Source organism: Mustela putorius, unplaced genomic scaffold (assembly GCF_011764305.1).
Source record: "Mustela putorius furo isolate JIRA1106 unplaced genomic scaffold, ASM1176430v1.1 tig00003853_pilon_pilon_pilon, whole genome shotgun sequence".
In the NCBI taxonomy this organism is placed as follows: domain Eukaryota; kingdom Metazoa; phylum Chordata; class Mammalia; order Carnivora; family Mustelidae; genus Mustela; species Mustela putorius.
Genome location: NW_025422005.1, coordinates 33,735,429 through 33,753,310, shown reverse-complemented (window position 1 = coordinate 33,753,310; position 17,882 = coordinate 33,735,429). Strand labels below are relative to the sequence as shown.

At 46.6% G+C, this 17,882-nt stretch overlaps 1 protein-coding gene across 13 annotated transcripts in view; it reads right to left on the bottom strand.

Moving 5' to 3' along the window:
- Nucleotides 1-17,147, bottom strand: part of ST3GAL3 (ST3 beta-galactoside alpha-2,3-sialyltransferase 3) — a 192,841-nt gene extending 175,694 nt beyond the window's left edge. For 4 of the 13 annotated variants that reach the window (XM_045064365.1, XM_045064368.1, XM_045064367.1 and 1 more), the window contains exon 1: nucleotides 16,545-17,049. In XM_045064365.1, coding sequence (XP_044920300.1) covers nucleotides 16,545-17,034 — 490 coding nt within the window. In that variant the 5' untranslated portion in view covers nucleotides 17,035-17,049. Of the gene's footprint in view, nucleotides 1-11,679; nucleotides 11,887-16,544 lie in introns of those variants that run through there. The other 9 variants (XM_045064372.1, XM_045064371.1, XM_045064373.1 and 6 more) reach the window with 7 other exon arrangements.
- Nucleotides 17,148-17,882: the final 735 nt, after the last annotated feature.

Below are 17,882 nucleotides of genomic sequence, written 5' to 3'. Positions count from 1 at the left end.
ATAAAACATAAAAACACTAATACTAGGTTAATACTTAAACGATTGTTCGGGCTGTAGGAGCTCACTTGGCCTCCCTGCACAGCCATAAAAAAATCACACAGGTAAAGAAAACTGCAGTAAACCCGTTTGGGCCGTCGAGGGAATGCAGCAATCCAGACTCATTCCCTTCCCGTGTATTCATCTTGGGGAAGGAGATGTCCCTCTTCTGTTCAGAGCTGACGCAGCAAACACTAAGTGCTAGGAGTTATGCAGAGCACGGGGGGACACTAAGACGATCAAACTCATACCCTGCCCTAGAGGGTCACTACATTTGCCACTGACGTCTTAACTGTCAAACCCACTGGACGGGTTTATGCTCCAATGCCTTGACCTTTCTGTGGCATCTGAGACTGAGAGAGACAGGACAGCACAGTGGGAGGGCCCTTCCTCCACACTTCTCTGTTCATGTCTTACCTCCCTTGGGAAGCTTTCCTTACTCATAGCCCTATACTCCATGTCTGCTCCTGTATCGTCCCATGCCTACCTGCATCACAGTATTTATGAAACACCGTGCCCACTCCTCTGTCTCTGCAAAGGAGGAGTATACCACCTGAAAGCATGATCTATAACTTAGCTCTGTGAATCACCTGCGCCTACTAGCACAGCGCCCATACATAGCAACCCTTGAGAAGTGTGTGTTTAAAGAATAAACTACTGTATTTCTAATTACATGTCCTAATTCCAGACACGATCTAAGCTGTACACATTCCAAAACATAACATCCTGAAGGCATGATTTGTGTGCATGTACGGACACACAGCAATGCTGCATGAGGAGAGAAGCCTGGGGTCCTGTGTGAAGCTGTCCTAACATTTCCACTCTGCAGACATCCCCGAAGCAATTTCGCTCCGCTTCTGTGATTTAATTTGCTGTCATTATGCTGACCAGCCCAAACTTGAGCTCTTCCATCCAGATAACGGCTTCTGAGTCCCATGTCCGTCTATTTAGGGAGTAGGGACACTCCACAGTACCATCTAGATGTTGCACAGATGCCCCAAACTTCCTCTTTCTCAGGTGAAAGGCGACACCTTCACAGGGGCTCCTGTCAGAGACCTGGAAGTCATCCTCAACATTACCCTCCTCGCTCTCACCTCCACATACGCTCAGTCACCGAGCCCTGTGACCTGCACCTCCGAAATCCTTCTGGAATGCATCCATCCCTCCAACGTCACTGCCACTGTCCCATTTCAAGTCTCTCTAACCTTCAGGCTGGGCTCCTACTACAGCTCCCTGGTTATTAGCCTCCCACTCTCCACACAGCAGCCGATGTGACTTTATCTCACTCCCAGGCTGAAACTTCGCAAATATCCCGCTATCCTCGGGGTAAGGGCCCAAACCGCTTAACGGGGCCTGTAAGGCTGGGCGTGCTGGGCATGCTCTGGCCCCTGCTCACGTCTTCCCACCTCTTCCCACACCTCTCTCCAGGCCCTCCACCTCCCCCAGAGGGGTCCGGTCCACAACACGACCGTTCTCTCAGTGTTTCCCGGTCCCCTCACTCTCTCCCAAGGTCAGGCTGACGCTGTCCTGACCCTCCTGCACCATCGCACCAATTCCCGCTCAGCCTCGAATCCGCAGCTTCCAGGTGAATCCCGCACAGAAGCCTCACCTGTCCCCACACCTCAGGTTAGGCCTCCCTGCTACAAACTCCCACAGCAGCTGTTTATCCTCATCCCAGTTCGAAGGGCACTTAGAATCTTACACGTATTTACAGTAATTCGTTTAACATTTATATTTGGGCTACTGCAGGCAGGGACCAGCCGATGTTGTTTACCCCTGTCTCCCTGGGAGGTCTTCGAGAGTGACCGGCTCACTGATTGACTATTTGGTCAGTTACAGGATGCTCAAAGAAAGGGACCAAAGGTTTATTATGCTAGGTTCTTTTTATTTAGCCATAAAAAGAAAAATCATATAAAAATTTGGATTCATGAGAAAAAACTGCACCAAACACCTGTCATTTCTAAAACACCCTACAATATGGTTATTTTCTCAACTATACCTGGCAACAATTTTTAGACTAAAACATCAGTATTTGGGGAGCTTGGGTGGCTCAGTCGTTAAGCATCCGCCTTCAGCTCAGGTCATGGTCCCAGGATCCTGGGAGCCTGCTTCTCCCTCAGCCTGCCACTCCCCCTGCTTTGTGTTCCCTCTCTCGCTGTCTCTCTCTCTGTCAAATAAATAAATAAAAATCTTTAAAAATAAAATAAGATGTCGGAATTTTGCTGACCTTCAAATATCAGCCATAATGGATATAAACTCGGGTATGACAAAGGTATGCAGAGCAAAAACTACAAAGCATGACTCCTGTGAATATTTTTGAGGCAAACTAATGAGAAGTTATTATATACCATGCTATTTATTATCCAGCTTCCCCGAAAAATTTATTGAAAAGCTCATCAATTTTTTTTTAAGATTTTTATTTATTTATTCGACAGACAGAGATCACAAGTAGGTAGAGAGGCAGGCAGAGAGAGAGGAAAGGAAGCAGGTTTCCCGCTGAGCAGAAATCCGGGCTCGATCCCAGGACCCTGGGATCATGACCTGAGCTGAAGGCAGAGGCTTTAACCCACTGAGCCACCCAGGTACCCCAAAGCTCATCAATTTTTTAACAAAACGTTTTTGCTGAATGCACAGCTCCTATTCAGCTGTTATGCATGACTAGCCAGATTTAAGTATTTAATTAATATGCAATATGTTAAATTATTCTATGCAGAGGAACGTGCATTTTCTAATAGCAAGTTAGTGAGTGGGGTAAGTCAATATTGTTAATATTCATATAGCACTTACTGTGGACCAACCACGGTTCTAACAGTTTTGAACGATTTAACTCACTGAATCTTCTCACCAATCCTATGAGGTTATCTATCATTCCCATTACCTACAGAAAAAACTGAGGCAGAGAGAGGTTGAACTGTCTTGTTTAAGATCACAGAGCTGGCAAATGGCAAAGCCAAGGTTCAAATCCCAGTGATCTGGCTTCAGTCACGTAACTTTTTGCATCTGAAGAAGTGCTAGACTAAAATCAAAATAGCAATGAAAAGAAATTAGTACAGAAAACCCAATGAGAAATGCTACAACACAGTGGAAGAAAGGAATGGGGACAGTTGGGGCAAAACATGGTAGATGAAGACCACAGGACAGAAAAAGTGTGGTTACAGAACAGATAAAGATCATTAACAGAGACTATCCTAATCCCACCCACTCCCAACTGGCTCTACAGAACGCGAGCTAACTAAGAGCAGACATGAAAGGGGGAGCTCAGGGAAAAAACACTAAGACAACGCCATTTTTCTAAATAAAGTAAAATAAGCATTCAGCAAGAGTGAACCAAGAAAAATAACACCATCATAGAAATGAAAGCTTCAGCGGTAGCCAACAAAGTGGTCGCTGCTGAAAAGACGGTAAGAGTCATGAAAGCAACCGTGGGGAGGGGGGGGGAGACCTGGTTGCTGACTCAGGGGGTGGAGTCTTTGGCTCTTGATCTCAGGATTGTGGGTTTGAGCCCCACGTCGGGTGTAGGGTTTACTTTAAAATAACCAAAATCTTTAAAAAGGAAGGAAGGAAATGAAGGTGGATTTAAAAAAAAAAAAAAACACACAAGAAAAAGCAGCTGGGTGGCTCAGCTGGTTAAGCATCTGCCTTCCGCTCAGGTCATGATCCTCCCTCTCCCTTCCCCTACTCACGCTCACAAGCGCACGTTCTCTCTCCCACTCAAATAGATAAAATCTTAAAAAAAAAAAAAAACAGAAAAAAGCAAAAGTGTAAGAGGATTACTAAAACAAATGCAAACAACAAAACAAAAACGTGCAGCAACAGTAGTTATAGGAGATCCAGCGTAAGCATAACTGGTATCTGAAAAAGAGAACCGGGCATACAGAACAGAAAAAGATGTAAAAATGGACTAGAAAGAGCTGGGCTGAGGGCGAGTTGACTCAAAGACACAGTGTCCTGGCTTCTCCAATCACAGCAGCCTAGGGGCAAGGATAACCTTGGAACCCCCAAAGGGAATTAAAAAACTCGGGGGCTCCTGAGATCCCCATGACTCCTGTGTGGGTTACAGGTTTACTGCCTCTCCGCTCTATAGTCACCCCGTTTGCTTGCTCTGTCAAGACGGATCTGAGCCCGGGCCTATTTGTGCATTTTTTTCTTTGCCAGTTGGCATGATACAAGCTCTGTCAGTAGAAGGTGCTGAAGAGCCCATGCTGGAGGAAAAAGGAATTTTGTTTCTGGGTTCCAGTGTGTTCCATCGGGTAGGCTCCAACAGCACACCTGGCTTTTCCAGTGCCCAGCCATAAGCGATGAGCAGCAGCCAACAGCGGCCTTCAACGCCCAGCCTGGGCAGCTGTATAGCAGAGTGCCCTTGGTGAGACCCCGCTGTGCAAAGAGACCCCAGCCCCCAAGAAGGCCGGTTTCCAGCCAGTCCCACCATGCAGCATCACAGAAACTCATCGGTGACCCAGTGAGCCATCGTCATGTCTGCTCCACCCCTAAGTTTGTATCTCGGCCTGCGCCAGGTGTGGGGTAGACTGGGGAGCTCTTCACTGAGCACTCTCTCTCAGCCCCAGGCCTTCTATGTGCTACGCCTAGATTCCTTTGGGGTTCTCTTTACTCCTTTAGAAAAGCTTTATGGAGGTATCCTTCACGTACCATATGATTCGGCCATTCAAAGCAGACATTTCAATGGCTTTTGGTATTTTCACACAGTTGTGCAAACATTACCACAATCAATTTTAGAACATTCCCATTACTCCAAAATGATATCCTGCACCCCTGAGCTGCCACCCCCTGCCCAACCTCCCATTCTCTGCGTCCTAAGCAACCATTAATCTACTTTCTGTTCTATAGAATAGGCAAATGTTTATAGACATGTCACATATATGGAATCATACACTGTGTGGTCCTTTGTGACAGGTTCCTTTCACTTAGCCTGATGTTTTCAAGGTTCACATACGTTGTAGCATGGATCAGGACTGCATTTCTTTTTAGTGCCAAATAGCATCCCATCATATGAACATAAATTACATTTTACTTATCCAATTATCAGTTGATGGACGTTTGGGTTATTTCCACTTTCTGGAAGAATGATGCTTCCAGAACACCAATATACAAATTTTTATATGGACATAAATTTTTAATTTCTCTTGGGTATATACCTACAGGCATGTACCTTGGGTACACACCTAGAGGACTTGGGGACATCTAGGAGTGATATATGCCTGGGTCACACGGTAACTCTCTACACAGAACTGTTTGAGGAAATGACAGCTGAGCTATTTCATGTTTCCATCAGCAACGTATGAGAGTTCTGATTTCTCCACACCTGTGCCAACACTAGTGATTATCTGTCTTTTTGATTATAGCTCTCCTAGTGGGTGTGAACCAAGCAAATGAAATAATATATATATATATATATAATAAATACATAATAAATTATATAATATATAAATTATATATATAATATATAAATTATATATAATACATAAACACATGTGTGTGTGTATATATATATATATATAAAAAATGGATAATCAGAGAGAGCTGGGGTAAGTGTCTCATTATAGTTTTGCTTCCTATTTCCCCTATGGCTAATGGTGCTGAGCATCCTTTCATGTGCTTCTTTCTTTCCTTTTTTTTTTTAAGATTTTATTCATTTATCCGACAGACAGAGATCACAAGTAGGGAGAGAGGCAGGCAGAGAGAGAGAGAGAGAAGGAAGCAGGCTCCCTGCCGAGCAGAGAGCCCAATGTGGGGCTCGATCCCAAGACCCTGGGATCATGACGTGGGCTGAAGGCAGAGGTTTTAACCCACTGAGCCACTCAGGCGCCCCTCTTTCTTTCCTTCTTACTAGCTGATCTCATGTTACTCCAAATCCTTGTTACAGTTAATAAATCTTACACTAAGTTTACCTGCTCAAAGTACCATGTGGTTTCTCTCTCCTGACTGGACCCAGACTCCTGTAACACAGGTGGTCAGTGACTTTCTAAGTAGAAATTAGATATCCACCAAGGTTATAAATATAGAAGACAGAAGTGGAAGGCTGAAAAATGTTTGATCTCCAATTGGATGCTCCCTTCAGAAGCAGCTGAGTAGGGCACCTGGGTGGCTCAGTGGGTTAAGCCGCTGCCTTCGGCTCAGGTCACGATCTCAGGGTCCTGGGATCGAGTCCCGCATCGGGCTCTCTGCTCAGCGGGGAGTCTGCTTCCTCCTCTCTCTCTCTCTGCTTACTTGTGATCTCTCTCTGTCAAATAAATAAATAAAAGCTTAAAAAAAAAAAAAAAAAGAAGCAGCTAAGTAAAAGCCAGGTTGGTGGCGGGAGGTGGGATCCAAGGGAACACAATCTTCAGTTCATCTTTGTTTTTACCCAATAAATAAACAAGCAACAAAATGACCCTTTCTGAATAGGAGCCGTTAAGGTTTGGTTTTAAAGGGGTTTTGCTTAATGGTGTCCTGGGGACAAGGCTGCGGTAATGATGTTTTATCTGGAAAAGGTAAATTCTATGTGTAAGATTAAAAACACTGAATGCAATCAGTCTTGAGAAAATTCAACCGGAATGTTTGAAGAGACAACCCTCCTTCGCCTGGGCCAGCTGAGATCAAAGAGTGGAAGCTGGTGTTGAAGGGGGCTGGGAAATGGCTGTGTATCCTAAAACACCATAAACTGAAAGCAGTCAGTAACAACACTCACACACGGGCACGCACATCAGGGTTCCAATGACACCAGCAAGCCCGGCAGCCCCCGGCCCCTGCTGTGTGCGGCGAGCGAGCACAGAGCATGGAGCAAAACCATAAAAACATGTATGAGAATTTACGAACTTTAAATTCAAGAAACTGTTTCTCTAGTGAACAAGGAAAGAGATGAGGAAAAAAAAATACATAGGGGAACATTTCCTGGAAATGCAACATTCTATTTTTTTAGGCAAAACAAAACAAAACCCTGAAGCAATATGGCATATTAAGACTCAGTGACAGATGTCATTATATTGTTCTGTTGTTGGGAGTGAAAAGTACATCATTAGGAAACATGGGCCTGCCTGGCTGGCTCAGGGGGTGGATCGTGCCCCTTTTGATTTTGGGGTTGTGAGTTCGAGTCCCATGTTGGGTACAGAGATTACCAAAAATAAACAAACTTAAAAAACACAACAAAAATCTGAAAGAAAGAAAAGGAAGAAAGAAAAAAAAGAAAGAAAGAAGGGGCACCTGGGTGGCTCAGTCGGTAAAGCATCAGATTCTTTTTTTTTTTTTTTTAAAGATTTTATTTATTTATTTGATAGAGAGACAGTGAGAGAGAGCGTGAACGAGAAGGAGGTCAGAGGGAGAAGCAGACGCCCCTTGGAGCTGGGAGCCCGATGCGGGACTCGATCCTGGGACTCCAGGATCATGACCTGAGCCGAAGGCAGTCGTCCAACCAACCGAGCCACCCAGGCGCCCAAAGCATCAGATTCTTGATCTCAATTTGGGTCTCCATCTCAGGGTTGTGAGTTCAAGCCCTACACTGGGTTCCATGCTGGGCATAGAGCCTACATAAAATATAAAATAAAATAAAATAAAATCTTAAAAAAAAAAAAAGATTTCTGGTATGAAAGGCACAGTTTGCTGACCATTACTGGCAATGGCAAGTATCTGTTAGCAGTTTGCTACTTAGCAGATTTTCCAAAAGTACTCACATAACTGTCCTTTCAAGGTAAAGAACATGTTTTTTGTTGTTTTTTATTAACTTTTTATAAAAGATTTTATTTATTTATTCGACAGAGATCACAAGTAGGCAAAGAGGCAGGCAGAGAGAGAGAGGCAGGCTCCCCGCAGAGCAGAGAATCCGATGCGGGGCTCGATCCCAGGACCCTGAGATCATGATCTGAGCTGAAGGCAGAGGCTTTAACCCACTGAGCCACACAGGTGCCCCTAGAGAACATGTTATTAACCAAAGCTAGAAACTAGTTACTTTTTTTAAAAGAATCTGTACTGAGTGCATTTTGAAAACTGATGTTTTCAACAGACTCTTGATTTCAGTTCATGACCTCAGGATTGTGAGATCAAGCCCCACATCATGTTTCACATAGGGCGTGGAGCCTGCTTAAGATGCTCGCTTTCTCTCCCTCTCCCTCTGCCCCTCATCTCCTCTCAAACAAAAAGCAAAAAACAAAATAAAAAACAAAAACTGATGTTTAGGAGTATTTCCACCTTATTTCATTTTGTTGCCAAAAAGATATACAAGTGTCATGTACAAAAACTCTTATATCTATATGTTGGCAGGTCTCAAACTGGTCCAGAGACCTGTAAGGGTCCCCAAGGCCCTTTCAGTAGATCCACGAGTTTAAAATTATTTTCATAATTCTCAGACACCATTTGCCTGTTCACTTTCATTTTCTCACAAGGGTCCAGCAGATTTTCCAGAGGCTACATAACATATGATGACAAGTGACAACATCACTGTCCTCACAGCTAATGGAATGTATGGTGATATTCTTATAATTTCAAATTTTCTCAGTAAGTTTTAATACATTAAATCCCGGGGTGCCTGGGTGGCTCAGTGGGTTAAGCCTCTGCCTTAGGCTCGGGTCATGATCCCAGCGTCCTGGGATCGAGCCCCACATCGGGCTCTCTGCTCGGCAGGGAGCCTGCTTCCTCTCTCTCTCTCTGCCTGCCTCTCTGCCTACTTGTGATCTCTGAAATAAATATTTTTAAAAAACAATAAAAAAATACATTAAATCCCAATAGACAAAGCCCACAAAAATGGAAGTTCTTTGGGGTTTCAATAACCTTTAAACTTACAAAGAAGTCCTGAGACCAAACACTCTTAAGAATAGCTGCCTTACAATTTACTTTTCACATACTTTAAAGACTTAGGAATGAAGTGTCAACTATGTTTCAATTTAAAAAAACAACAAGAACAACAACAATTCAGGATGGCTGGGTAGCTCAGTCCGTTAAGCCTCTGCCTTCAGCTCAGGTCATGATCTCAAGGTCCTGGGATAGAGTTCCATGTCGGGCTCTCTGCTCAGTGTGGTGTCTGCTTCTCTCTCTGTCTACCACATACTCTCTCTGATAAATAAATAAATAAATAAAATCTTTTTTTTTTTTTAAGATTTTATTTATTAATTTGACAGAGAGAAATTACAAGTAGATGGAGAGGCAGGCAGAGAGAAAGAGATAGGGAAGCAGGCTCCCTGCTGAGCAGAGAGCCCAACGCGGGACTCGATCCCAGGACCCTGAGATCATGACCCGAGCCGAAGGCAGCGGCTCAACCCACTAAGCCACCCAGGCGCCCCAAATAAAATCTTTTTTAAAAAAATAAAATAGGGGTGCTTGGGTGGCTCAGTGGGTTAAAGCCTCTGCCTTCAGCTCTGGTCATGATCTCAGGGTCCTGGGATCAAGTCCTGCATCGGGCTCTCTGCTTGGTGGGGAGCCTGCTTTGCCCTCTCTCTCTGCCTGCCTCTCTGCCTACTTGTGATCTCTGTCTGTCAAATAAATAAATAAAATCTTTAAAAATAATAATAATCGGGGTACCTGGGTGGCTCAGTGGGTTGAAGCCTCTGACTTCAGCTCAGGTCATGGTCTCAGGGTCCTGGGATCGAGTCCTGCATCAGGTTCTCTGCTCGGTGGGGAGCCTGCTTCCCCCTCTCTCTCTGCCTGCCTCTCTGCCTACTTGTGATCTTTGTCAGAGAAATAAGTAAAATCTTTAAAAAAAATAATAATAAAAATAATCAAATCAAATCTCAGTGGTGGAGCACCTGGCTGGCTCAGTCCAAATAACATGTGACTTTTGATCTCGGGCAGTGAGTTTGAGCCCCATAGTGTGCGTAGAGATTACTTATATTAATTAACTAATTAATTAATTTAAAAACTAAACAATAGAATTTTCTTTTCCTTTTTTTAAATAATTTTTTAAAGGTTTTATTTATATATTTGACACAGACAAAGAGAGTGAGAGCTCAAGCCGGGGGGTGGGGGACAGAGAAGTAGAGAGAGAAGCAGGTTCTTCACAGAGCAGGGGGCCCAATGCAGGACTCGATCCCAGGACCCCAGGATCATGACCTGAGCCGAAGGCAGATACTTAACTGACTGAGCCACCCAGGGGTCCCAAATTTATTTGTTTGTTTTTAATAAAAATTTTTAAGTAATCTCTATATGCAAAATGGGGCTCAAACTCATGACCCACAAATCAAAGATCACACACTCCACCAACGGAGCCAGCCAGGTGCCCCAGTCCTTAAATTTTTTGACCCACTCAACATATTTCAAACAAAAGGTTTCAGTGGGTGGGGCACCTGGGTGGCTCAATGGGTTAAGCCTCTGCCTTCAGCTCAGATCATGATCCCAGGGTCCTGGGATAGAGTCTCACCTCAGGCTCTCTGCTCAGTGGAAAGCCTGCTTCCTCCCCTCTCTCTGCCTGCCTCTCTGCCTGCTTATGATTTCTTTCTCTGTCAAATAAATAAATAAAATCTTTAAGAAAAAAGAAAAAGGTTTCAGTGGGGTTTTAAAAGTCATGTCAAAAATATATAATGCCATCTTTCTGTGATTTTGTAAGAAAAACTGACATCAAGGAAAAGGAGAAAGGCACTGACATGTAGACAAATAATGAATGGTAAGACAAGAAGACAGTAGGTGACATTTAATCAGAGTAAAGTAAATTAAGTTGCACAAGAGCTTGGAGGGGAGGAACTCCCATCAGTGGGGATGACCAGGAAGGAACCTAATGGAAAACAAGTCTGATTCAAGCCCCATTATCATCTTTTAAACCATGCTCAGAAGAAGACTGTAGAGGAGCAAAACTTCAGGGGGACACAGTCAATGACGACAGGCCAAAGCAGCACGTGTTCCAGCCGTACGTGCAGTGTGCACATCGGAGCAAAACCGGGGCAGGAGTGTGTGCCCGTGTGCCCTGTGCACTCGTGGCTTCTGGGTGGGGACAGGAGCAGCTGAAGAGCCATATATAATCTGTTGGCATTTAAAGAATGTTTAAGTCGGTGTGCTATCCGTATTGATGCTTCCCTTCTAGATCTCGGAAAAATCCCCCATGCCTACCACTCCCAGACCAGCACTCACCAATCACTGAAGATGTAGAAATAAAACCATAGTGTGGGCGGTGGCTATCTCCAGGCGGTGGGACTGAAGGCTGAGGAGAACCTACCATGAACCCGGTAATATTCTAAACATTAGAAATCCTAAAACTGTTATTTTTATCACAGGAGGCCCTTCCGTTATCTAATAGTGCCGGGCTTCCTATCTGCTTGTATCCCCAGAGCGGCAACCTTGCAAGGTAGGGATTTTTTACCCCATTTCACAGATTTGGAAACCAACAAGACACAAGGGGTTCTGCAGCTTGCCCAAGGTCCTGCTGCAGAAACCAGGGAAACCAGGATGGAAATCCTGGTGTGCAGACCCCTGGAGAGGGTGCTGTCCTCCACCCCCAGGAAGGACCCCGAGGCCCCACTCTCATCACGGCCCCTGTCTATCTGGTGCCCTCCCTCCATTCACCTCACTCTCATCTCTCCCCAGACATGAACATTCTATGACTCTTGTGTAGCAGGGAATGGGACCATGGCTACAAACCCCAGAACTTCCCCTGTCAGGGAAACGGGGCACCCGCTGCTCCGCCTCCTCCACACGCAGTGACCCTCCTAAGGAACAAAGCTGATTTCCTACCTTCAAATCCTTCAGTAGCTCCTACTCCTCTGCAGGATAAAGCTCTGACTCCTGAACTCAAAAAGCCTTCGCAAGGTGCCTTTCGCAGCCTCCACACAACCCTTCTCTCTCCTGCCACTCAAGTGTCCTCAGGATGTAGCCTGAGCGAGGACACTCGCTCATGTTTCTAGGCCATTACACACATCATTTCCTGTCAGAAAGCCTTTGAAACCCACATCCACCAAGCTAATAGCCAGCGATTCTTCAAGACATAGGTTAGGTGTGAACCTTTCTAGAAAACTGTTATTTATACTCCCAGTGTGATAGCAGGTCTCATTTTAGAGATCCCAAGGGACCCTCAAACACAGTCCTTGTGACAATGTATTTTAACTGCCAGCTTACTGGCTTCTGGTCCTACCAGACTATAGGCTCCTTTAGGCCAGTGCCATCCCTTTCTTAACTTACAATGCCATGACCTAGCACAGGGCCTTGCTAGTGCTGAAAACAGAGCAGAACAAAAGCTGATTTTTGCTCCCTGAGTGACATTACTGAGGCCACTATAAACAGCACAAGCCCCTAACAGCACCTGCTCAGTTAATAGGTGACTGGAGTGCCTTGTGTGATGGTGGACACAGACATGCATACAACTAAGTAAAATAAAATATGGCAAACGTGAAAATAAGAAAGATATGGTAAGAATGCTATTCAAGGGGGCGCCTGGGTGGCTCAGTGGGTTAAGCCGCTGCCTTCAGCTCAGGTCATGATCTCAGGGTCCTGGGATCAAGACCCACATCAGGCTCTTTGCTCGGTGGGGAGCCTGCTTCTCTCTCCCTCTCTGCCTGACTCTCTGCCTACTTGTGATCTCTGTCTGTCAAATAAATAAATAAATACTCTTAAAAAAAAAAAAAAAGAATGCTATCCAAGGACAGGGAAAAAAAGGTAGGAAAATTTGAGGGAAGCCGTCTACTTACATTCCTAGGTTTGCTAAAAAGTTTTTTCAAATCCTGCTGCTGCTGGTGGTGATACTCATGAACACGACTGCTTAGTCTGAACCAGGTATTATGCAAAGCGCTTTACATAAACCAACTCTATTGATTCAACCTGCGTATTTTACTGATAATGTCAGGCTCAAGAAGACACTTGGTCAATGTCAGACAATTAGTGGCGGAAACAAGATTTCAACCCAGATCTTGTCTCCTGCACCACGGCTCCAACAAACACTCTATGCTTCTATTCTTTATCAAAAGTGAAATCTCAGGGCGCCTGGGTTACTTAGTCAGTGTTCATAAAAGATGCGTTAGTCCTTCCTGCTGCCCACCAATTAGATCTGGCTCTTTGCTTCCCAGGCACATGCTAAGGTTGCAATTCCCTGCTCTTTTTTTTTTTTTTAAGATTTTATTTATTTGTTGTTTGAGAGAGAGACAGCATGCGTAGGGGAGTAGCTGAGGGAGAGGGACAAGCAGACCCTATGCTGAGCACAGAGCCCAATGTGGGGCTCAACCCCATGACCCTGAGATCATGCATGATCTGAGCTGAAATCAAGAGTTGGACATTTAACCAACTGAGCCACTCAAGTGCCCCTCCCTGCTCTTCTTTAAAGTTAGGTTTGGCCATGTGACTTGTCTTAGGGGATGAAATGTGAACGAAAGTGACATGTGACATCCAGGGACCATGCCCCCTAACCACCATCTTTCATTCAGAACAAAATGATCATTGAAACACCATGTTCGGATGGAGTTTCCATCAACCTGGGTCCCTGAGTGACTGTGAGGAGCACAGTTCCCTGGGCACTCATGCTAGTGAGAAATCCGCTTTTGTTCTGTTAAGCCACTTAAGTCTTAATGGATTTTTGTTAATGCAGCCTAATCCAAGCCCTCCAGATCAATACATCAGATCATCAGATCTCTTTTTTTTAAAGATTTTATTTTCAGGGGGTGCCTGGGTGCCTGAGTGGTTAAGCATCTGCCTTTGGCTCAGGTCACGATCTCAGGGTCCTGGGATCAAGCCCCTTGTTGGATTTCCTGCTCATCAGGAAGCCTGCTTCTCCTTCTCCCACTCCTGTTTGTGTTCCCTCTCTCACTGTGTCTCTGTCAAATAAATAAATAAAATCTTTAAAAAAAATTGTTTTGGGGGCAGCTGGGTGGCTCAGTTGATTAAGCAACTGCCTTCGGCTCAGGTCATGATCCTGGAGTCCCTGGATGGAGTCCCACATTGGGCTTCCTGCTCAGGAGGGAGTCTGCTTCTCACTCTGACCCTCTCCCTTCTCATGCACACTCAATATCTCTCTCTCAAATAAATAAATAAATCTTTAAAAACAACAACAAAAAAAAAAAAAAAAAAAAAAAACCAAGCCTGTCAAGTATCTACTATGTACGAAACACTGTATTAGATTATGAAGACTGTCTATGCTCTGAACAAGTTCAGAGCATATAAAACTCCCATCTATGGGAGTTTTATAGTGCCCTCAGGAGGTAGCAAAATCAGATGGCCTGCTAGAGTCTGCATTTTTGGCACAGTTGTCAACAAAAAATGTTTTAAAGGAGAGACAAGTCCCATCTAGATGGGAAGAAAAGTACAGGGAGTTTCACAGAGGACGTTCCATAGCACATGGCCCTGAACATGGGTAAGAACCAACAATTAGAGATTCAAGGGGGTCATTTAAGATAGAAAAAGCAACATAAACAAAGATATGAAGCACAAACAGCAAAGCACAGAGAGCAAACACTTCTACTGACCTGGAAAAAATAACAAAATCTAAGGGAATGCAAGAAATGAATTTACCATAGTGTCTCTGCCAGTCTGTTCTGTGCTTAATTCAACAGACAATGGGGAGCTGTTAAAGTCTTGACTAGGGAAGTGAGATACCTGGAAGTGAGAGAGGAGTACACAGCATAGATTGGGGGGGGAGAATGTTTGGGGTGGGGTTCCTACAATAACTCAACATCATGGTATCAATGACCCCAAATAAGCCTGATGACAGCAAAAATAGAAAGCAGCAGATGACAAAAACAGTGGGGAGTCTAGCTGCAAGACCTGACTACAAAGTGAACACAAGGGGAGAGAAGGAAGGTAAGAAGGCATCTAGAGTCCCCAGTCCTCCATCTCAGTAGTCAAAAGGACTGTCGGTACACACAGCTGGGATTAATCAGAAAAGTGACAAGAATGAATAGAGTGTCTATTTTTCTAAAGGCTAGCTGGAGTTACATGCTTCTACCTTTTTATCCTTTACTCTGCCTGAGACAAAGTTACTTCTCCATCTGATGCCACCCACCTACCTTTTTGATACAAACTTACCTCCCAGTTTCTCTAACAAGAACCTCCTGGAATCACCTATGAGCATTTCCGGTTCTCCCCTGCCCCCTGACCATCCTTTCTTGTATCTTCCCGTTTTCTTATTCTTCATCCCTCAGGCTTACCCAGTTGTGGCTTAAGGCAAGCGTCAGCTTCCCTGTGAAACCTTTCTCAAATATATGGGTTTCTTCTCTTCTCAGATTCTCCTACCTACTGTCTAGGAATTCTAGAGGCAATATGACCAGTTATCAGTGTCCTGTGTGCCCTATTTTCCCACAACTATCTCTTAGGCTAATCAGAACAAGTCTCTTACATTACAGGTCTTCAGTCCCCCCCCCCATTCTTACTGACTTGCAAATAATATGTATTCATGAGACACTACTGATGATCCAAAGTCAATACTCTAAGAACATGCACGTCTTATTCCCTCTTTAATAATCTACTTTTATTTAACCATGACTACACACGTAGACGTTCAAAACAGTGAGATTCATCACTTAATACTTCAAGATATCCTAGAGTGAAAAATCTTTCTTCGTAGGAGCTTAAGAGGTGATCTGAAAACACAGTTTGGTCATAAATTTTTGTGCCGGCTTCCTTTTAATCTTTTTGACTTGAAGGTATACCAAACAGTTCAACGATCATCACTCCAAGGTGATTTTGACTTAGAGATAGCCTAATTTTCCATGAGGACTACTTTACTTCCAGGAACCTAATAAGTGATTTTATTTTACCTTCAAGTTCAACTAGTATAGACAACTCAAATTACATCCACAAAACAAGTTCCCAGTTTTTACAAAATAACAGCCGCTTTCATTGGTCTCTCTCTCTCTCTCTCTCTCAATTAACTACTTTGATTTAGTTCACGCGTTCCACTCCTCCCTCGTTTGTGAGGGAAGCGAAAACAGAAATGAAGTTTAATAAGGAATCTTAAAAATGAGCAGTGGCAAAAAGAAACCCAAAACATTCGTGGGATACCATCCTCCCCAAACCTGCTCTCATCACGAAGATATTTCGTCTTGCAAGCAAGATTCCCGAATTAACAATGGCGAGAAGTGCCAGAAGGAAAGGAAGCCAGAAAGGCGTCCTTTGCCTATCAAACTGACCCGGTCCCCCGAATGTCTGGCTGCCAGCAAAGCGGTAAGCAATGACAACCGCTACCCAGTGCGCAGCAGATTCCCGCTCAAGCTTTTCCTGGACTTTTCTTCCCACAGCGGAGTCCCGCTCGCCCGTTCCTCCTCTGCGCCAACGTGCGCAGCGCTGAGGGGTCTCGCACGCAGGTGACCTCACACAGCGCGGCCCGGGTCCAGCCGTCCTCCCCCGGGGCCTGGCTGTCCGCCCCGCCTTCCCGGACGAAGTCGCCCGGGGCCCGGGGCCCGCAGTTCGAGCCCGAGCCCCCAGTCCAAGCCGGACCTCATTGCTCGGGGGTGCGGGGTGCAACTAGGCCGTGCCCCCACCCTCCCTTCCCCAGCGCGAGCGGGCGGACTCCGCGCCCGCCGGGACCAGGGGCGGCGGGGGAGGGGAGGGGAGGGGTGGCGCGGCCACTGTTACTGCGGTGGCTGCCGCGCCCCGACGCGCGCACGACTGGCCCTTACCGCAGCGGAGAAGGAGGCAGCGGGGAGGCGGCGCCCGGCCCGACGCGGGCGGGAAGGCGAAGGCCAGGGCGCAGGCGGCCACAACAGCCGCGGGGGACCCCGGCGGGCGCCCACGACGCGGTGGGCTGCATGGGCGCCGCCATAGTGGGGACGCAGCGGCGGGCGGAGCGCGCGGCCGCGACCCGGGGACGCTGCGACCACCAATCCCGCTCTCCGCCTCAGCGCCCTCGCCGGGGGTCGGGCATCCGCGGCCAATCGGGCCGCGGGAGCCGGGCGGGGCGCCGGGCTGACCAATGCAGAGCTGCGCTGCGGCAGCGGGCGAGCGCAAGCTCGCGGAGACCCAATAGGCACGGGCACCCCCAGTTTCCCGACCCGCCCACCCCACCCTCCGCGGGGACCCGGGCTGCGGGAGGTGCGGAGCAGCGTCCGGCTGAGGCGGCCCGGCCTGCCTGTCAGCGGGGACATCTCGCCTCAGTTTTCCGGGGCACATCCGCCGCCTGGAGCAATTCTCCTCCCCCGGCTTCTTGGCCGGGAGAAAGAAAATCTGATGCCCGCGGGCGTGACCCAGCTCCTCCGGAGTCTGTTTCCTCGCAGGCGCGCGAAGGGCCGGCGGCCGCCCGGGCGCAGATGCAGGCTGGCCACCGTCATTCCACAAGGGCCGCAGCTGCCGCCGGATGCCTGGCTGAGCGCCGCTGGTGGGCTCCCTGAGGCCCAAGGTTTGGCAGCCTCTACGGGCTGGGTGACCCTGCCCTATCCTGTGGTATATACGGAAACAAGGTTCCCTGCTGTATTGCCCATTTCAGTGTGGCAGAAAATGTTTAGTCCGTGCACAGGACCACTCGCCCTGCAGCTCCCGAGGTCCCAGCTCTCTCCCACCCTACAGTCATTCCCGCCCCTGAACACCAGCATATGCACCTGGAGCACCATTTGAAACGTTTACCACCACCGATGGGATGGACAGAAGGGAGAAGGTACTGTCGGGCTGTGATCCTTGGTTGCCATCCCAGAGATGCCACCTTAGGAAAGGAGGGCTGTTTGCCCTGACAAAAAGGCTTCCCTGGAATCCATCCTCTACAGCCTGGGCCTGACTGCACTGGCAGGCAAGGAGGAAGAGGCCTGTTCTGTAGGATCTGAGCAAGTTTCATCCCCTCTTTAAACTTCGGTTTCCCCGGAGTTGGTACTTAAGCCAAAATCCAAGGTGCATAATGTCTAGAAAGCTCAGCTGCTGAGAGCTTTGCTGGGGTTAGACCAGGCACCTCAGCCCTGCAGGTCCTTCAGCAGGAATGGGGATGGAGATGGTGGGGGTCTGTGAGAGGTAGGAGGGTCTGGGACCCTGCC